The sequence below is a fragment of the Lissotriton vulgaris genome, chromosome 8 (assembly GCF_964263255.1).
Source record: "Lissotriton vulgaris chromosome 8, aLisVul1.2, whole genome shotgun sequence".
NCBI lineage: Eukaryota > Metazoa > Chordata > Amphibia > Caudata > Salamandridae > Lissotriton > Lissotriton vulgaris.
The window spans coordinates 735524515-735542491 of record NC_141696.1 but is presented as its reverse complement, the minus strand read 5'-3'; the positions used below and the strand labels follow the sequence as shown (position 1 = coordinate 735542491).

Sequence of the window (17977 nt, the reverse complement as noted above, 5' to 3'; positions counted from 1 at the left end):
CCCGCTAAAGCGGGGCTCCAATTGTCCACAGTGATGTAGGGAACATAGTAATGCGCTCGTCCGCCTGCGGGTGGAACTTCTGGAAATCCTGCAACTTGGAACGAGACAAAGCATCAGCAGCGTGGTTGCCAGCACCTGGTATATGCGCAGCCTTGAAATTTAAATCCAATCTCAAGCACGCCAGCACTAATAGCTTCAATAACCTTAGCACGTGCTGGCAAGTGGCCCCCTGCCTATTGATAACTTGTACCACTGCCATGTTGTCTGACCAGAAAGTCACTGCCCTGTCCCTGAAGCGCCCTGCCAAGATCGTGACCGCCACCCAAATGGGGAAGAGTTCCAAAAAGGCTATGTTCTTTGTCAAGCCTGCCTCGTGCCACGCCGCTGGCCATTCCGCCCCACACCAGGCAGAACCCAGGATTGCGCCAAAGCCAATGCTGCCAGCTGAGTCAGTAAACAGGCCAATCTCAACACTGGACACAGGTGGGGCTGGCCATACTACCGGCCCGTTGAAGTCCTTAAGGAAGCTGCGCCACACCTTGAGGTCGTCCTGTACTCCTGCCCTTAGGCGCACCCAGTGGTGCTTCTGGGTAAGACCCACCATCGCTCTAGCTATGGACCTCGAGAAGGGGCGCCCCATGGAAATGATTTGCAGAGCAAAATTCAGCTGTCCTACCAACACCTGTAACTGGTGCAAAGTCACCTTAGGACCTGCCAGGGTCGCTTCAATGGCCTGGGAAAAAGCTAGCACTTTGTCCATCGGCAACCTACACTCCCCTGCTACCGTATCAATTTCAATGCCTAGAAAGGACATACATGTGTCCGGTGCCAGCGGCACTCCAAATTCTTGAAACATAGCTACCAGCTCCCCAAGCGCCTGGGCGCACACATCTGATGCCGCCGGGCCCATCACCATGAAGTCATCCAAGTAATGTATCACATCTGTACACCCAGACCTGTGTGAAAACACCCACTGCAACATGGAACTAAAAGTCTCAAAGTACTTGCAAGAAACCGCACACCCCATAGGCATACATTTGTCATAGTAAAATTGATGGTGCACCTGGAAGCCCAGTAAATGGTAATCGTCAGGGTGTACGGGCAACAGGCGAAATGCTGACTCGGTCTGTCTTAGCTAACAATGCACCACTCTGTCTATCTTAGCTAACAATGCACCCCGACCCAGGTCCCTCACTTTCTGAACAGCGGCATCAAAGGACGAGTACGTCACAGAACATAGCGCTGGATCAATGGAATCATTCACTGACGAACCTTTTGGTGCAGAGAGGTTCTGAATCATTCTGAACTGTCCTGGCTCCTTTTTAGGTACCACCCCAGTAGGGAACATATATAATTCTCCCATGGAGGAGCCGTGTAGCGGGCCCTTTCCTGGCCTAAGACCCGCTCCTTCTCCACTTTGTGGCCACTACTGAGGAATGTGTTCTCGCTGATAACTTTTGTTGCACTGGCTAATGGGACGGACATGCAAAGCTGGGATGAGAAAACCTTCAGAAAAACCGTCAAACAAAACCTTGGCTGCTGCCCTGTCTGGGTACAAGTCCAGCCAATAAATCAGTCTTCCAATATCTACCGGTGTAGGCAGATTATGCCTGCGGGGGCTTGTTATCCCTGGGAGCTGCCCCACCACGCTCTTTAGCTTTCTTGTTGCACTTGAATTCCGGATGGGAGGAGTGACCACAATAGGCGCATGCGTGTTCAAACTTGCATTGCCCGGGGGGCCAGGTGCACCCTTTGCTATTGAATGCCCAGCAGGCCCCCCTCTTCTCCCCTGGCCCTCCCTGGGAAGTCCGAAAAGGCTGCCTAGCGGGATGCTCCCTACTGCTCACACTCTCCAACCAAGCATTCACCTCCACCTGATCCCAACCAATGGCCGGGTTCTCTTCCTTCGCCCAACGAAACTCCCTATCATAATTCAACCAAACTGTGCCCCCCCATGTGTGGAGTGTGCCTTCACGATCTTGTTAGTGTAAAACACCAACGGAATAGCCAACTCAGGCCTTTTCTCTAACAGTACTGTGACATAAACATGAAAACCAAACAGCCAGTTCGTTATTGTTTCCTCAAGCCATGGTCTCCTATCCCTGAAGGATACCTCCTTCCCATCCCTTTCTTTGTAATCCACGTCCCTTCTCTTGGGCCTGATAAGGGAGAATATATCAACATATGCGCCGTTCCAGATTTTCTCTCGCACCTCCATATTCACGTGTGTCGCTAGCATCCCTGACTGGGACAACACATTCCCCTGCAATCCCCCCTGCACCACCCCTATCTCGCTGCTCCTGGCTGCTGTTTCACCTGGCTTACCTCCAGTAGGTACTGCAGCTAACGCTGCTGCGGGGGACTGCGCTCCAATTGCCACGCTGGGAGTTGCCTTGCGCGATTCTACTATAAGCGCCAGCTGTCTCTGAATATCCTGTAATGCGCCTTGCTCTGCCGCCTGCGGTGGGACCCAAGGCGCTGCCGCCCCTGCGCTCATCCTTTCTACCACCTTACTTGGAGCAGATAATTGCCCCACTAATGTGGACACTGATGCCAGTAAGCCTTCTATTGGGTCCTGCGCGACCGCCGCTGCGGCCGCCGCTGCGGCCACCGGCTGCGGTGGGAGCGGGGCCGGTGAATCTACAATCTTCGTCACCCCGCTCCCCGGGGCTAATGCCTTCAGCGCCTCCCTAATCCCCGACAGTAATGACCCCACTGGGTCTGATGGCGCGGGGGCCCCAGCCCCTGAAGAGGGATCTACACCCTGTGGCACTGCCTTTACCGGCGCCAGAATGGGTGTGGGGGCCACAATAAACTCTACCTCGATTGGCGGAGTGGGGACGGGACCTACTGATCCCTCGTCCTCCTCTCCAACGTCAGGGCTAGGCCTACGCTTCTTCTGTTTGCCCCCCCATCTTCATCGGCTGCGCTTTGGTTTTCTTCTTTAGTGGAGGAAAAGCAGCCCTCGGTGGCACCCCCTCCCTGCGAGGCCACTCCACTATCTCAGGCTGCTCTCCCTGTGAGGAATCACTATCCTCGCCGCTCTCTGGAGCGTCTTTGCTCAGTTTTGCCAGCAGTAACTTCATAATCTGTGCTAACTCCGGGTCAGAATCCTTCCTTTTTTGTCCTCCCTTCTTGGGTGCCATGCTACCTGTGCTTTGCCCTCACGCGCTAACTCGGGATTGCTGTTACACTGATGACCGCGCGCGTCTGTCTTTCTCTCGCTAATCTCCCTGTGAGGCCTGTTCTGCGTCTCGCGTCTTCGTTGCCTAGCAACGTTCCTAACCGCTCAGTGCAGCCTCAGACCTGCCTCGCCGATAACCCGGCCAAGATTTCCCCGCTCCCGGTCCCTCCCCCAGCACCGCCCACGTTGCCCGGCAGGAGCCCGCACCAACAAAGGAGCCCCGCACACAGCCGCAAAATCCCCCGTAAGGCAGTGACAATCCTAACCGTCCCAGCACCCACGCGATTCACGGCTGCCCAAGAGGCCCCCCCCAGGCACCCAACTCCTTACCTGGCCACGTGGACGACGCCCGATTCTTCTGCCTCGCTTCCCGGAAACCGATGCCGACGCCACCAGGTTCGCCCGCTCTCCCTCGACATTCCAACGGGAGATGCGGCGCTTAAATTCCAAAGCCCGCCGCGTCGAGGACCCCTTGGATCACAGCCCCCGCTCTCCCTCAACAATCCAACGGGAGATGCGGAGGAGTTTCAGAAGGCCGGCCTGGATCACGGTGAATGGCTTCGGTGCCAGCGTGTGCAGTCAGGTATCCTGGAGTGGTAGCGGGAACAGAGACCCCGGTCACAGGGAGTTGACCCTAAATAGGCCAAAGGTCTCCGCCCCCTACCACTCAGGATACGCGTCACTCCCTGACCCGGAAGTGGAGGCGGCCGGCTGCCGATTGGGCCACCCGGCCGCCCAACCACCAGTGACCAGGGGCGAGGTCCTGAGGAGCCGGGTCCTAAGTGCGCGCGTCCTGATGCCGTGATTTTCACTTTCTGCCCAAACCTTTTGTTTTATGCAGTATTGAACTGACTGTCAATTTTTTTGCTATCTGGCTTGGCATTGAGCCACAGTTACTCTCAAGGTACTGCATCTTCGTCATCTGGCCAGGCTTTTTTGTTTGTTTTGGCGCCTTAGATTGCAGACCTAACAAGCCACAGAATGCATTTCAAACTACTGCCCTTTTCTTATCCTACATCAATGACCCTGCGATAGTTATAGAAGAGTAAATTAAAAACGACTTTTTGTCTGAGGAAAACGGTGACTATATAGATAATCTTGACTAATTAAACCAGTCCCTGGTTAATTTTCTTGATGCTTCCACTGATCAGCCGGTAGAGATTTTCCAATGATGGGGGCATTGGCAGTTTTTTAAACCTTGAAGAGTTAGGTGGTCTGTTTGCATGAACTACCCACTTCCAAAGCATTAGAGAAACAATTGAATCCCTTTCATCAGAGTATTACTGTTTGGGACAGATAAGCCATTACTTTCTCTTTTGAGTGCTGTGCTTGTTAGGCGATAATGGATAGATAGCGGAGTTGATCAGGAGAAGGTCTGAAAGTTACAGAAAGAAAATGTTTGCATTCTGCATTTCTTGCTTTGGAGCTCTGAGGTGACCTTGCTTGATTGCTGCCACTTTTTGGCATGTATATGTACGTAACCAGCTTTTGGGAGTAGTGTCTAGGCATCCTAGAATGTTTCTAGAACGGGCCTGATGTCCTGGCAGAAGCTGCTGCATGTGCTGGAAAGCAGTTGAGTGTAAGCCTCTTGGGCCCCTCGTATCTGAGCCACCAAATGTAGGCTCCAATCTCTGTAAGATGGAGGACACTTTTAATGGGAGGAGTGTGTGGACTGTTGAGCCCCTAATGTGTAAAAGTAGTTTATTTATTTCCCACTGCTCAAAATCCACTGTGATAGTCAGGATTACCTTTAACACCTTTGGAGTGTTTCTGTGGCATGAGGTCCTTGCAGTATAACATTTATAACTGCATTACTCAAAACTGCTACCAGGCTGCTCTCTTGAAACAGAAGCACGAAAAACTTAAGACGCAAACTGTTCTGCCTCAGAGCTCGGGAGGCAAAGTCTGGTGCACTCTCGTGCTTGCAGTCTTCCTGGTACGCTAATGGGTAAATCAAGTCACAGCTCCAAGGGGAAGACAGGCCTCTGCCCATGCATCTTGCTACAGTCACGAGTCCTAAAAGTTTATTCTCGCTGGGAAGTCTTTTATTGGGTCTCTCCTACTGCCCTCTTGAGTACTTAAGGCAGACTTCATGGCACAAGGTCTGTCTTCAGCCAGGGCTGTCCCCTGATGTTCTGACACAGGTGGTCAGGTGGACCTCCTTCAGATCGGGGAGCAGTTCTGCCTTTTGTGTCTGTGTAGCAGCAACAGGAAGCCATCCTTTTGACCCTTGAGCAGCTCCAGCCCCCGCTGCCAGTAGAAGTCTAATATTCCCTGAAGTCCAGCAGAATCTTCATTTCTTTAAGAGGTTTTTTTTCCAGGTCTAGGAATGCTTTGCCTGAGTGGTTGTATGGTGCTAGTCTTGTGCTGTGCACTAACCCAGTTAAGCTAGAGACAGTGGTCCTTGACAGAAGAGATCAGCATATCAATAATTATAGGCCACAATAAGCACTATAATGAAAAAAAGTCCAACCGGACTTTGAAATTCATTCAATGTTAGAATATATTAAATTAGACGAACCAACATTGTCTCTTTGCTCCCAATTCTTATATGCCCGAAAAACCCCAAGTATTGTATTGTTTGATTGTATGTGTAGCATTGTGGATGCAGGATTGTGTCCCACTGTTTAAACGTTGGTTCGTCTAATTTAATATATTCTAACATTGATGGTTGTACTTTTTTTCATTATAGTGCTTATTGTGGCCTATAATTATTGATACGCTGATCTCTTCTGTCAAGGACCACTGTCTCTAGCTTAACTGATACCCCAGGTCCTTGCTTACCTAGTGGGTTCCCTTGTCCTTTAGGAAAAGTATGGTGCACTAACCCAGGGTACAAACCTACTGGACAGCCCTTAGGGAAATGAGAGCGGTAACTGGATGCTGTATACCGGGCACAGCTAAATGCTGGTTATTGAAAATCTGGGGAGAAGATCCCCCACCCAGATATAGCACACTATGGTTGTCCCTGGGGTTGGGAGTAGCAAAACGCAACATTGCACAAAAGTCAGGAGTGGCGCCGGAAGCCCCGGTGTTGCAGGGCTTGAAGAATGATATGGACTGGTTCATGCTGGACGAAAAGACAATCTATCAAAGCAGGGGATACACCTAGAAATGTGAGACTGTATGGTCTCCTTGGCAGGACTACAGATGGGTTGTGGGTGGGAAAGGAAGCCGGAAGTTTCTACCGGGACGGAGGGGCCACTCAGTGGAGCTACACAGACTGCTCTAAACTGATCGAACTAATAAAACAATCGATTGGCTACTGTGATGTGTATATATATATATATATATATATATATATATATATATATATATATATATATATATATATATATATATATATATATATATCCGAGATTTGGTTTCCCTCTTGCTGGATATGGAGTGAAAAAATGTATGGCGGCCCAGTGAATGAATTGTGTAATTTCCTCTTGGCACATTTTTTGCATCTCCGAGTCAAATGCAATGTGAACGCTGCCCATTGTTCTGCCATCTACTCAAGTCCCGCTCCCAGATGGCTAATCCCTTCTAGGTCTGTTCTGTAAAAAAGAAACTTTACCTACAAAGTGAAAGCCGCTTTGGATAATTGTTCTCTCTAAGGGTATTCACTTGCCATTGTGTAGTATACCACATTTTTATATTTGAAGCACTAAGCCTGCAGGCATACTAGTCACGCTTTAGGGGTATTAAATAGCATTTATATTAAATACACGTTTTCTGCATGACAAAGCCATGCCTCCCCGCCTTGTGCCGCTGCAGTGATTTTACACCGCAGCCCAGCAATAGCACCTTAGTTCTCCCTAAAGCCATGTTTTATTTATGTAGGTGCTGTAAAAAGTCTCTTGTCCACATGGGAAATTTAACTTCCATGCCTCTGGTGGGATCTTATTCGGTTTACGCATGCCGGTTCGTCTACTCTCCAGTTCCAAGCTTATCAGGGCTTGGGGACAGGTCGGTCTCTGTGGTACTCCACGGTTTCACCAACAGCACGTTTCTCAATTACATTTTAACATCCACCGTGGTCTACATGTTGTTTACAACAGGTCAGACAGATATTCCCACCAGTTGGTCACAGGTGCTCGCTGATTTTTGACCCTGTGGTAGACGTAGCTGTTTTGTGAATTCCTTCAGGTACGGGCATTTCTCATTAAAGCCACTTTTCACAGACTAACTGGACTCGTAATTTCCTCGTTCATTACTTTTGCCTGTAGGTACAGATACTCATGGTGACAAAGGCGGGCCACAGACCTCTTTATTAACATTGAAGGCCTTGATTGTTTACAAATTGTTTAGGATCCGTCAAATACTGTGAAAGTTCGCATGACTAATGTTCTAAATTTGACATCTGGTTCACTGACTTTCAGAATCTTCGCGTGTACACTTACCTCCGGTATGCTGTTATACGGGGTGCCGGGTTTCTTTGCCTATACTATCTAGCCTTGAAAAAGTTTGTTGGACGAAACATGTGTCTGCTGCTGGTGTGTTTTGTGCTTGGATCTTTGAGAATAAAATAAAGAGAAAGGGAATATTTTATGGACTCCCTGTGATTACTACCTACATTACAATTTGGACTGATTTGGTGTGCCTCTGCATATGTACATGTTATTTGTGAACTCAACGGAGACGTTTTTCCTTATTTTGTTTTGGTCTCTGAGGGTGGAGGGAGACATTTTGCTTTGAGAGCACCACATTGTACTGTACACAAGTATTACTTTCGGCAGATTTATTACAAAGATGTGCATTCGCAACTAGGCATTGCGACCTCTGGGTTTTTGTGGAATGACTTGAAAAGGCCTGTCATTTCCCATTCGCCCTTACCGCTTCTTACAGTTTACTTCTGCACACCAAACATCACGTATGTGTTCACTCAAGCGCCTTCCTCTAAATGCTTAGTCTAGAATTGTGGTTTTAATGCAGCAGCCAGCCTCTACCATTTGGCCAGTTGCTAATCAAAAGAAGCAGGGGGATTTCGTAAACCAAACGATCAGTTCATTGATACCACAGCTGCAAAGCGGTTGTGGCACAGAACCACTGAGAGCATTCGCCCTGCATCTCCTGTGGCAATGCCTCTCTCCCCTCCGCCCCCCCTCCCTCATCCCTCATCCCCCCTCCCTCCCCACCCCTCTCCCTCCACCCCATCTCAAATGCTCTTTCAAGGTAGTATCTATTCACACTAGTATTTGAGCTTAGCTCCGAATTTATGGGATTTAAATGATGCTGTATTGGCACTTTAATAACACAAGCTAGTTTAGGACTTTTAACGGTCCTAATCACTTTAGTTGCTATTAAGGACGTAGGGCTTAAATTGAGAAATTTCCATGCACCATCACAAAAACCTGCTACAAAAAGTGATGGAGCTTCTGCAAAATAGAGATGGTAGAACATATTCCTTGGTCTTAAGTAAGAGGTGATGTGATTTAGAGGACCTTGACACTAAAGGCAATCCTTACCCTCACTTGGCAGTTTTTTCCCTGGCAAGGAATCCTTATTTCCACAGTACATTATTCGAGAATGCTTCACTTCAACGATGGGCAGGTTGCACAGTCTACCTACATGTTCTAGACTTTTAAACCTACAGTGTTGACACTTCATGACTGCATTTTAGAACTCTGGCATAACGTAATTGACCGAAAAAAAATTGTCTTCGTCTGCGTTGTCTCCGGAAACATCTAAGAGAACATTTGCAAAATCTCTTTGAACAGAGTCACTATTTGTTTAAAAAGTTGCCAGGTTATCTTTAGCACAACATACCATGTGTTGCAGTGGTTGAAGTTATGCCAACAAGTTCAGTGAGCCATCATGTTTCTCTCTGCATCATGTTGGAAGTACTCATCTTGGTAGTAAAAGAAAACGTAAAATTCTCTGACTTTCCTAAAAGCGCCATGTTTAGGGGCTGTAAGGAGAATGGGGAAAAATTATTTTGTCTTATCGTCTTTTATTCACAAGGTGTTTTGGCAGCTCGTGTTCTCAAGGCCATAGATAATTCTGAACTCCAACATGTCGGCAGCGCATTTGAGTGCAGGATTTCCTTCACCTGACCTTAGTATCCGACAGCAAATTAACCCTCGCACTAGATATATTAGTTAGGATTGTGAAAATGCATGCCTTGCCTGTCTGTTATTACTTTGCACTTTTTAATAAGATTTAATGTTATTAGGACTTATCAAAGTTTACTCATCTATTAGATTCATGTTTTATCATTGTTCAATCTTTCTTTTGCATATTACTTTTAATTGTGTTCACACAATGCAACATACGTTAATGCTCACTAGTCACGTATGTTTTAAGATTACCGAATAAAATGAGGCAAACTAGTCCGTGATTTGTGCCTTAACGGCTAAGAAAAGTTACTTTCTGTGCAAGCCTTGCTCTATACATTGTTGCTAGATTCCAATTCTGCTTTGAAACATTATCGAATCTCTTCCAGGTCCTATTACAATTTCCTCCATGAGAGTCCAAAACGGCCACAGCAGGACATTTCTGTAAATATTTCTCCAGCTGAGACGTGTTGATGGTGAGCTGCCATCAGTTAATGCGTTGCTTTTAATTAGTGTGTCCCTTATCAAGCATTGTTGCCTTTCCTTACATTCCAGTCCAGACATGCAGGTCAGCCAAGACTATGATCATTGACAACTTGAATGTCTTTGAAAAGCTAATGTGTGTCATCTCCACTTGAAATTGAATCCAACCAATACTAATATTGTTCTCTACTCCAATAACACTTTTTTTGCCAGAACACTAAGGGCTTGACCGCTAGGCCATCTAGGGTTCTTTACCACTCTAGTGCCTCATACCAAATCTCTGGGTGTTCTCATGGTGAACATCTCATCCTTTCAAATCACATTACCAAAATGACAAGATCCTCCCTTCAACTTCACAAAACCGTGCATTCTTCATTCTGACTTCAACTCAACTGTACAAGCCCTGGTTCTGAGCCAATTTAAAGAAATGCAGTCTTGGCCTGCCCTCCTAAATCTTCTCCGGTGCCTCTAAAATCTGTATTGCATGCAGCTGCTTACCTAGTAATGGGAGCCAGAAAATCAGACATCATGGTTCCCATTCAAAAACATCTTTGTTGGCACCCACTTGGATGCGAGCATTGAATTCAAGATTGATTATTTGAGTCATTAAGTATTATATACTGACCAGTCATCCTACCAGAAGGACAAACCTAAACTCGCCACCAGGAACAGAAGAAGAGTGATCCTGGAAATCCCAGCATTCAGAAGAGCAAAAACGTTCACACAGGCTTGATCCTGCCTAGATCCCAGGCTGTGGAGCTCTATCCCTGGTCGTATTAGATTTAATCTGAATCTCCTATTCAGCAAGGATTTAGAAACCCTTCTCTTCTAAATGTATCTTCTTCTTTAACATTATCCCTTATATCCTACGTTCCCTCCTTCTCATCATTGCAACTTTCATACATCCCTTGAAAGCCTGCGCCTCTGTAGTATCCTTCTTTGGTTCATTGATCTTTGTAATCATTATTAGTGTCTCTAACATATTCACTTGTGGCCTTTACAACCTTACCGTCTTATCACGAATAGTTGACCATCTTCTGTAAGTATCATGAAAAAGGAGTATAAGATGGTCGGGGACAGCATGTGTTTTTGGATAGCCTCTGATGGCTAGGGTAAATATTGGTTAGGGTCCTCCTAGCATTGAGATAATAATTAATCCTCCTTTTGAATTAAGCGTTCCTTGATTTTCACTGATGTCAAATAGATTAAGACATAGGGGTCTATGTAATGTACTGATTCTTGAGAGTTAAAGTTACAAATCCGTACCCTATTTTGGAGCTGAAGCTTCACCCCTAGAGCTGAAGAAACGCCACTTGCATACTACCGATTTTCACTATGCTTCGAATAAATGAGCTACGGCATGTAACCCAATTTATGCCTTCATGCAATGGAGCTATGTTGCATTGTTTTTTAAATGTGTAGATTGTGCAGTAGGAACTTCCACCAAGTAAACTTTGAGGGCTGAAGTGGTGTATGTACTGGTGACATGGGTGAAAAAGAAAAGTTGCATGCAGCTGGTAGGACTGATTAAGGCTCTGAAACAGTTTCCCTGTTAGCATTCATTTTGCATGAGATGATGTTTGCCTTATAACAATTGTTTTTGTGTTTCAGCAGTATCATTTGTTGTATTTTTCACCTGCATGTTTTTTTCTTCATTTTGCAGCCTTCTTTTCCTGTAGGCCACCACGGCTTAGGAACAAACCACGCTATTAGTTTTGCTCCCTATCTGACACCTGTAACGCACAGTGTTGGGTTAGTCCCGACTGAAATGCTGCCCAACACACCCGTCATGGTCCCTGGAAGTCCGCCTATGTCAGTTTCCAGTTCTTCTGGTCAGAAACTCCTCAGAACAGATAAACTAGAGGTACTAGAAATTTTTATTCTCTGAAAGTCCATGTATAGGCCAAATTCATTCAGGATTTGTGATGCGCTGCATTTTCTGGTTGAATGTGTTTTTGATCGTGGAGCCTATTTTCTTGAGAGCATTGCCGTAAATTTGGTGGGAAGATTGCGTGAAACAAACTTTTTCCATAGCAAATTATGTAAACCTATTTTGAAGTAAAATTTTGAATGGGCAGCAGCACCTGATTTTTTATTTTTTTTAACAATGTTTTTGCAAACTCATCGTAACTTCTCTGCGATAACCTTTTAGATTTCTGTTCTGCCAAAGACGAGTAGTTTACTTTGAAGGATCTGGCGAGCACATCAATGCAGCATGCGGGCATTTTTTTACAATATGCAGCCACCATTATTGTATCAAACTACCTCCACATACTTAAAAATATGAGGGAAATGGGGTTGCAATCCCCTCCTTCCGCACCCAACTGCCCTGACCGCCTATTTTCCCAATAATTTTAAAAAAGGAAGGTGTTCAAGCCTGAGAGTTTTCTTGTGATGGGTAAAAACCACAGCAAATGTTACAAATCTGGTTGCCAGCAGCTTCAAAGATAATACCTTGTCTTTGTCAGGATGGAAAATTAAACAAATGTTCAGCTGAAGGTCGAACTTGGTTTTAAAGGCCTTGTTTTTTAAAAGAAAAAAGTGCCCCCATTAATGTGAAAGAAAAAAAAAACTGCCCCATAAATGTAAACGCTAATATTTTTTTTAAAAATGCTTTAAATATAAGTACCACACCATCAATAGGCTGTTTTTACCATGTGCAATACCAAAAAGCAACAGGCAGGCCATGAGTCTCATATAATCCCTCCTGTGTTTCTTGCATAGGTTTGCAGGGAGTTCCAGAGAGGAAACTGTGCACGGGGAGAGACCGATTGCCGCTTTGCACACCCTGCAGACAGCACGATGATTGACACAAATGATAACACTGTAACCGTTTGTATGGATTACATTAAGGGTCGTTGCATGAGGGAGAAATGCAAATATTTTCACCCTCCTGCACATTTGCAGGCCAAAATCAAAGCTGCTCAACACCAAGCCAACCAGGCTGCAGTAGCAGCTCAGGCAGCTGCTACCGTGATGGTAAGTGCCAGCGGACATGTTTTCGGGCTCTGCCATTGGGTTATTTGTCTGGCTGTGAGTAGGCAAGAGTTATAATCTTACTTATTAGTGTAAAATCACAAAATGCAGTAATTGATTGGGGAATATTATTAGTATTGCCGTAATTTTATTTTAATAAAAAACCTCTCCCCTTTTCCCCCAGTCTTGGGTCTCTCAGCACAATAGGTAACTCCTTTGAGCACAGATAAGAAATTAGACTCTATGATCTGCCTTCTCTTTGCTTTGTTCTCATAAATTATCACCTATATCCCCAATTCTAGAATTACCTAAAAGGTGAAAGGTGCTACAAGGATGCATTCGTTTTAAACCGGTAGATTCCAAATGGTGGTAAGAATGATTTTCTAGCCTATTAGATGGACAGCCTATGAATTCTTTTTTAAATGGCGTGAAGGTGGTGAGAAAGAATACATTTTGTATTTTTGTGAATTTGATGACTTAGTTGAGACCTTTAATGCATTCACTTCACAATTATTTTATTTTGATGTTTTTTACTTTTAATTGCAGCTTTCCCGGTCTAACCTTGCCTCTCCACTTGATCGAAACTGTCCCATCCCTTAACATATTGCTAGCAACCTTTCCAAATGGTGAACCCAAGGCCTTATTACCGCAACTCAATTGATTTTGAATTGTGACATTAGGGTGCATTTAAACTCTAAAAGGTGTCCACGTTCACCAGCTCAACGCTTGTGGCTGCAGCAGTAAAAACAGTATTTTGTGTTATCCCAAAAATCTGTTCTAAATGCATGCTCATTTAATGTGATCTGTGTTTAGGGTAGGATTTTCATTTTCCACCAAAGCATAGATGCTATTTTCGTGCAGGATTTGGTTTTGTAGTAAGTATCGTGGTCTCAGCCTTTGTAGTTCCCTCTGTGTCAATTATTGTTGTCTCTGTTTTGTAGTTCCCTCCATGTCAATTATTGTAGTCTCTGTCAATTCACATTCTATGAACGGAATAGTCTTCAGCTTCAGTGGAAGGACCTTAAATAATTTTTATAGGGTGAAACCAAAATGGACATTAATGTACATTGCCCACTTTGTGCTCAGCAATATCATCATGCTGAATAGCTGCAGCACACCATATATTCATGTTTGTCACAACAGAGCATTAATGATCCCTTTCTATGCATCGTTTTTATTTCCTGGTCAGTCGGGATTTCAAACCCCCATATCAGATCATCTATGCGTGTGATGATGTGCGTAAATTGAGCAGGAATGATCGAGTTCCTTGAAGTGTGTTAAGGTTGTTCTTCCTAAGTGATGGAAAGTGATGCCTGGCGTCAAGTAATCCACAGGCATCTGATTTAGCCTAATTCCAGGGCATTTAATTGCCCACTATTCATTTGGTTATGTTTTGCACTCTCCATAAGATGGAGACAATGGGCCTTTTATGGTAATGACAGTCCTTTAAGTAACTGATGTTGCATTATCTCTGATTTGGCCAAACACCAAATTTAGAATGAGGCTCTCGATCAAGCAGAAAACGCTTCATTCAGGGCAGTCTAAACTGTGTTACTTCTGAGCACTTACTAATGGTCCTTATGCTAACTGTTCTCACCTGTTTCAAGTCCTCTAAAGCACAGTTAAAAAAGAAATTCATTAGCACTACCCTAGAGTTAAGCATGGGTTCTGGTGAAACAGTTTAATTCAGCGCTATGTTTGAGTTTAGAGCCCAGAAATGATCACATAATGACCAATTGCTTTGGTCAGGACCAATGCTGGCAAAGAGGATGGGCCTCCAGTGAAACCATTTAGATGCCTTGGAGCTACGCACACAGGGCACACCCTGGACCAATCGGAGTCTACAAATCAGTCTACCTGGCTACATAAACAGCTGGTAGATTGCTGCACTCAACAAGGTGAAGTAGACCGTGAAAATACTAAAATGGCAAAAGTTGGTGCAGGCTGGAGTGTGCTTTTGTGGCGGCTTTTCCAGGCACTGAAATGTGCATGTAGCCGTCGATCTTTCAGGCAACTGGTCTTGGTATTTCGTGAGGAGCTGAAGGGGCAAGTCGAGAACAGTCAGTGGTTTTCAAATCTTATTTGTCATCAACATTCAGCAGGTCCTTCATGCTTACACCTAGTCAGGAGGAAGTGGTCAGTCTGCTGCCAGGAACTCTGAATACAAAGGTAGCCCAGGCTCCACTGAGGTTCAAGTCCCAAAGATGTGCCTCGACATGCAGGACCACCTCTGCCTAGCTCCACAAAGCCAGGCAGTTGGGAAGATGCCCATTGCCAGTTAGTGTTCAGTGCATGTTTGCAGTTCACAAATATATATTTCTAAGCTGGGTCAGTTTTTGCTTAGTAGAGAGAAGACTGAGAAGGTCATCAACCCCAGGGCACTGTATGAATGTCAGCCAGTTGTCAGGCACACCAGTACAGCTTCCAGGTGATTTTTTTGAGTTCCCTCCAGATTCAAGGAAAATCTAGTATGAGCAGGAGAAATGGGGTGGGGATATGCTCGGTGGGCAGCATGCGTCTTCCATCTTGGAAATACTATACTAACAAGACTCTTTGAACATGGGTCTGGGTCACTTAAACACCACAATTATACTTAATCAAGAGAAAACGTTTATTTCCTTCGCTGCCTATGTTTGTAAGCAAATAGTTGGGCATGTGTTAAAGCAGTTACATGCATTTTTAGCAAGAAGAAGGTGATATTTATTTAGTAATTCTCTGGTTATTTGATGATTTCTTTGATCTAAGAGCATTCACCTGATAGAGACTTCTAGCTACAGATGCTTTACATAAGAATATGCCGCAGGTGTCGCTGTATCTGGAAATAGTTTTTTCAAAATGTCAAATACAAGAAAAACTAAGTGGTTTCAAAACATAAATTGTTTGTTTCTACGGAGAATTGAAAAGGAATGAGTTTTCTGTTTTTCCTCTAGTATGAGCCAGTTCCTGGGTAGCAGTCTGCTCTATTAAATTGTGGTTGATACCTAATATATATCTATATATCGAAGCTGCCAATTGCATTGGCAATCCCAAGGCACTCATCAGCGGGTGCAGATTCCGCGCCGATACTCGCGGTCAAATAGTCAGGCTCAAACCATTTCCATAAAGAAACGTATAACGCACTCCAGGGGTTAGCGGCAAGATTTTATTTCAACCCACAAACTTGTGTAACAGACGCGTTTCGGACACGGAGTCCTTCATCAATGTTTACATAAACATTGACGAAGGACTCAGTGTCCGAAACGCGTCTGTTTGGTTTGAGCCTGAATACATTATATATATATAGGATAGCCTGAGGAAGCCGGGGCCTTTACCCTGTATGGCACGAAAAGCGAGGCTGAGGGCCTTGAATTCGATCCTCCTGGCTACCGGAAGCCAGTGGAGCTGTTTAAGGTAGGGGAAATGGTCAGGTGCATAGGGACCTTGCGAATGAGCCTTGCCGCCTCATTCTGCACTGTCTGAAGCCTTTTGATCAGGTACCCTGGCATACCCAGATAAAGACAGTTGCCATAGTCAAGATTGGATGTCACAAGGGCATGGTCGTGATCCTGCGGCTCTCTTCCGGCAGGAAGCCTAACATTTTTCTGATCTCATTTTTTGCGAAGCAAGCTGCTGAAAATTCCTAGACTAGTGCAGCGATGGACCGGTCCTTTTCACTTCTGACCCAGAGGTTTTTGTATGATGTCATTACAATGCATACAATTACCATACATGCCTTTACCACGCATTATTTACAACTAATGCCTTTACCATGCATGTAAGTATAAATAAGGCAAGTAAAAAAAGTGTGTGTGTGTATATGTGTATATATATATATATATATATATCTTTAGACCCCACACTTTTTAATACATAAAAAATAATTAGAGCTGAACCCACTCAAACCGTCCTTTATTAAATACCCCTATATTCGTACCGCCCTAGAACCCTAAAAAAAATTCCTACCCAATACTCTTACCTACCCTTAAAATACCCTTATCACCCTTTACCCGTACCTACCCCTTAACCCTAAAAAACAACCCTTATCACCCTATACTTTTACCCACCCCTAAACGTTTATACATACCTATGTATTGTTGTTATGTGTGTATACATATACACACACAAATATATATACATTGGGCCACAGAATCATAGAGCATTCATTTTATGGTTTTCAAGATGCTACTATTGAAATTTCTTTAGCTAGGAAAATATGGTTTATTTGTTAAAATCAATTTTCATCAAAACAAGTACCCTAGCTACAGGCCAAAGGTGCAGAGGACGACTTATAGCCAGGGATAGGGCCTTTAACAACCATTATAGCTAGAGGCAGAAGAGAGATCTATAACAATATTAAAACATTCCACCCACTGATATTAAAATGCCTTAAAATAAACAGGGAGTAGAAGGTCTGTACCATCATTTGTAAATAAAAGAGCTGTACACAGCTAAAAATGCTGCTCTTTCATGGGCTGCAATGTCTACCCAGGGGATTCATAGCTAGTACAAACAAGGCACACTGCACTTTCGACCCACAAATCACTGCACCGCCTTCCAATAGCAGCTACCTTGATGATCAGCGTTCTAATAAAGAACTAGGTTATTCATGCAGCTCCCAGAATGTGCCTGCACTAGGAATTATGTGCTGGAAAAAAACGGTTTAGAATTGTTCACTATAGCCTTATAGCCCGCCGTAGAGGGCTATACCGGCTATTAAAGGCCCTCTCCAGCTTTAAAGGCCCGAGCCGAAGGCAAGGGCCTTTAACAAGGGAGAGGGACTTTAATAGCGGTATAGCCCATCTACGAAGGGCTATAAGGCTATTAGAACATTCTGCCACTAGAGGACAGAATGTTCTAACAAAAAAACAAAGCCTTTTGGAAGCGTGAGGGGATTGGAATCCCCTCAGGCTCCCTGAAGCCTTTGTTCACAGCCAGAGCTGTGAACAAAGAAACATTGGAATGTTGGAGCTCCAGGCTTATACCTGCCATTAGGAGCCCAGAGCACTCCATTGTTTACAATGGAGCTCCCCACATTCCCATGTTCTAATATAGCCTTATAGCCCGCCGTAGAGTGCTATACCTGCTATTAAAGGTCCTCTCCAGTGTTAAAGGCCCCGAGCCGAAGGCGAGGGCCTTTAACAAGGGAGAGGGACTTTAATAGCGGTATAGCCCGTCTACGAAGGGCTATAAGGCTATGAGAACATTCTGCCACTAGAGGACAAAATGTTCTAACAAAAAAACAAAGCCTTTTGGAAGCGTGAGGGGATTGGAATCCCCTCTGCCTCCCTGAAGCCTTTGTTCACAGCCAGAGCTG

At 44.9% G+C, this 17977-nt stretch overlaps 1 protein-coding gene across 30 annotated transcripts in view; it reads left to right on the top strand.

The window, feature by feature from the left end:
• The window catches only part of MBNL2 (muscleblind like splicing regulator 2), a 658937-nt gene that overhangs the window by 484022 nt on the left and 156938 nt on the right, over nucleotides 1-17977 (top strand). For 29 of the 30 annotated variants that reach the window (XM_086934635.1, XM_086934638.1, XM_086934636.1 and 26 more), the window contains 2 exons: nucleotides 11372-11572; nucleotides 12433-12687. In XM_086934635.1, coding sequence (XP_086790761.1) covers nucleotides 11372-11572; nucleotides 12433-12687 — 456 coding nt within the window. The remainder of the gene's footprint in view (nucleotides 1-11371; nucleotides 11573-12432; nucleotides 12688-17977) is intronic. The other variant, XM_086934644.1, reaches the window with a different exon arrangement.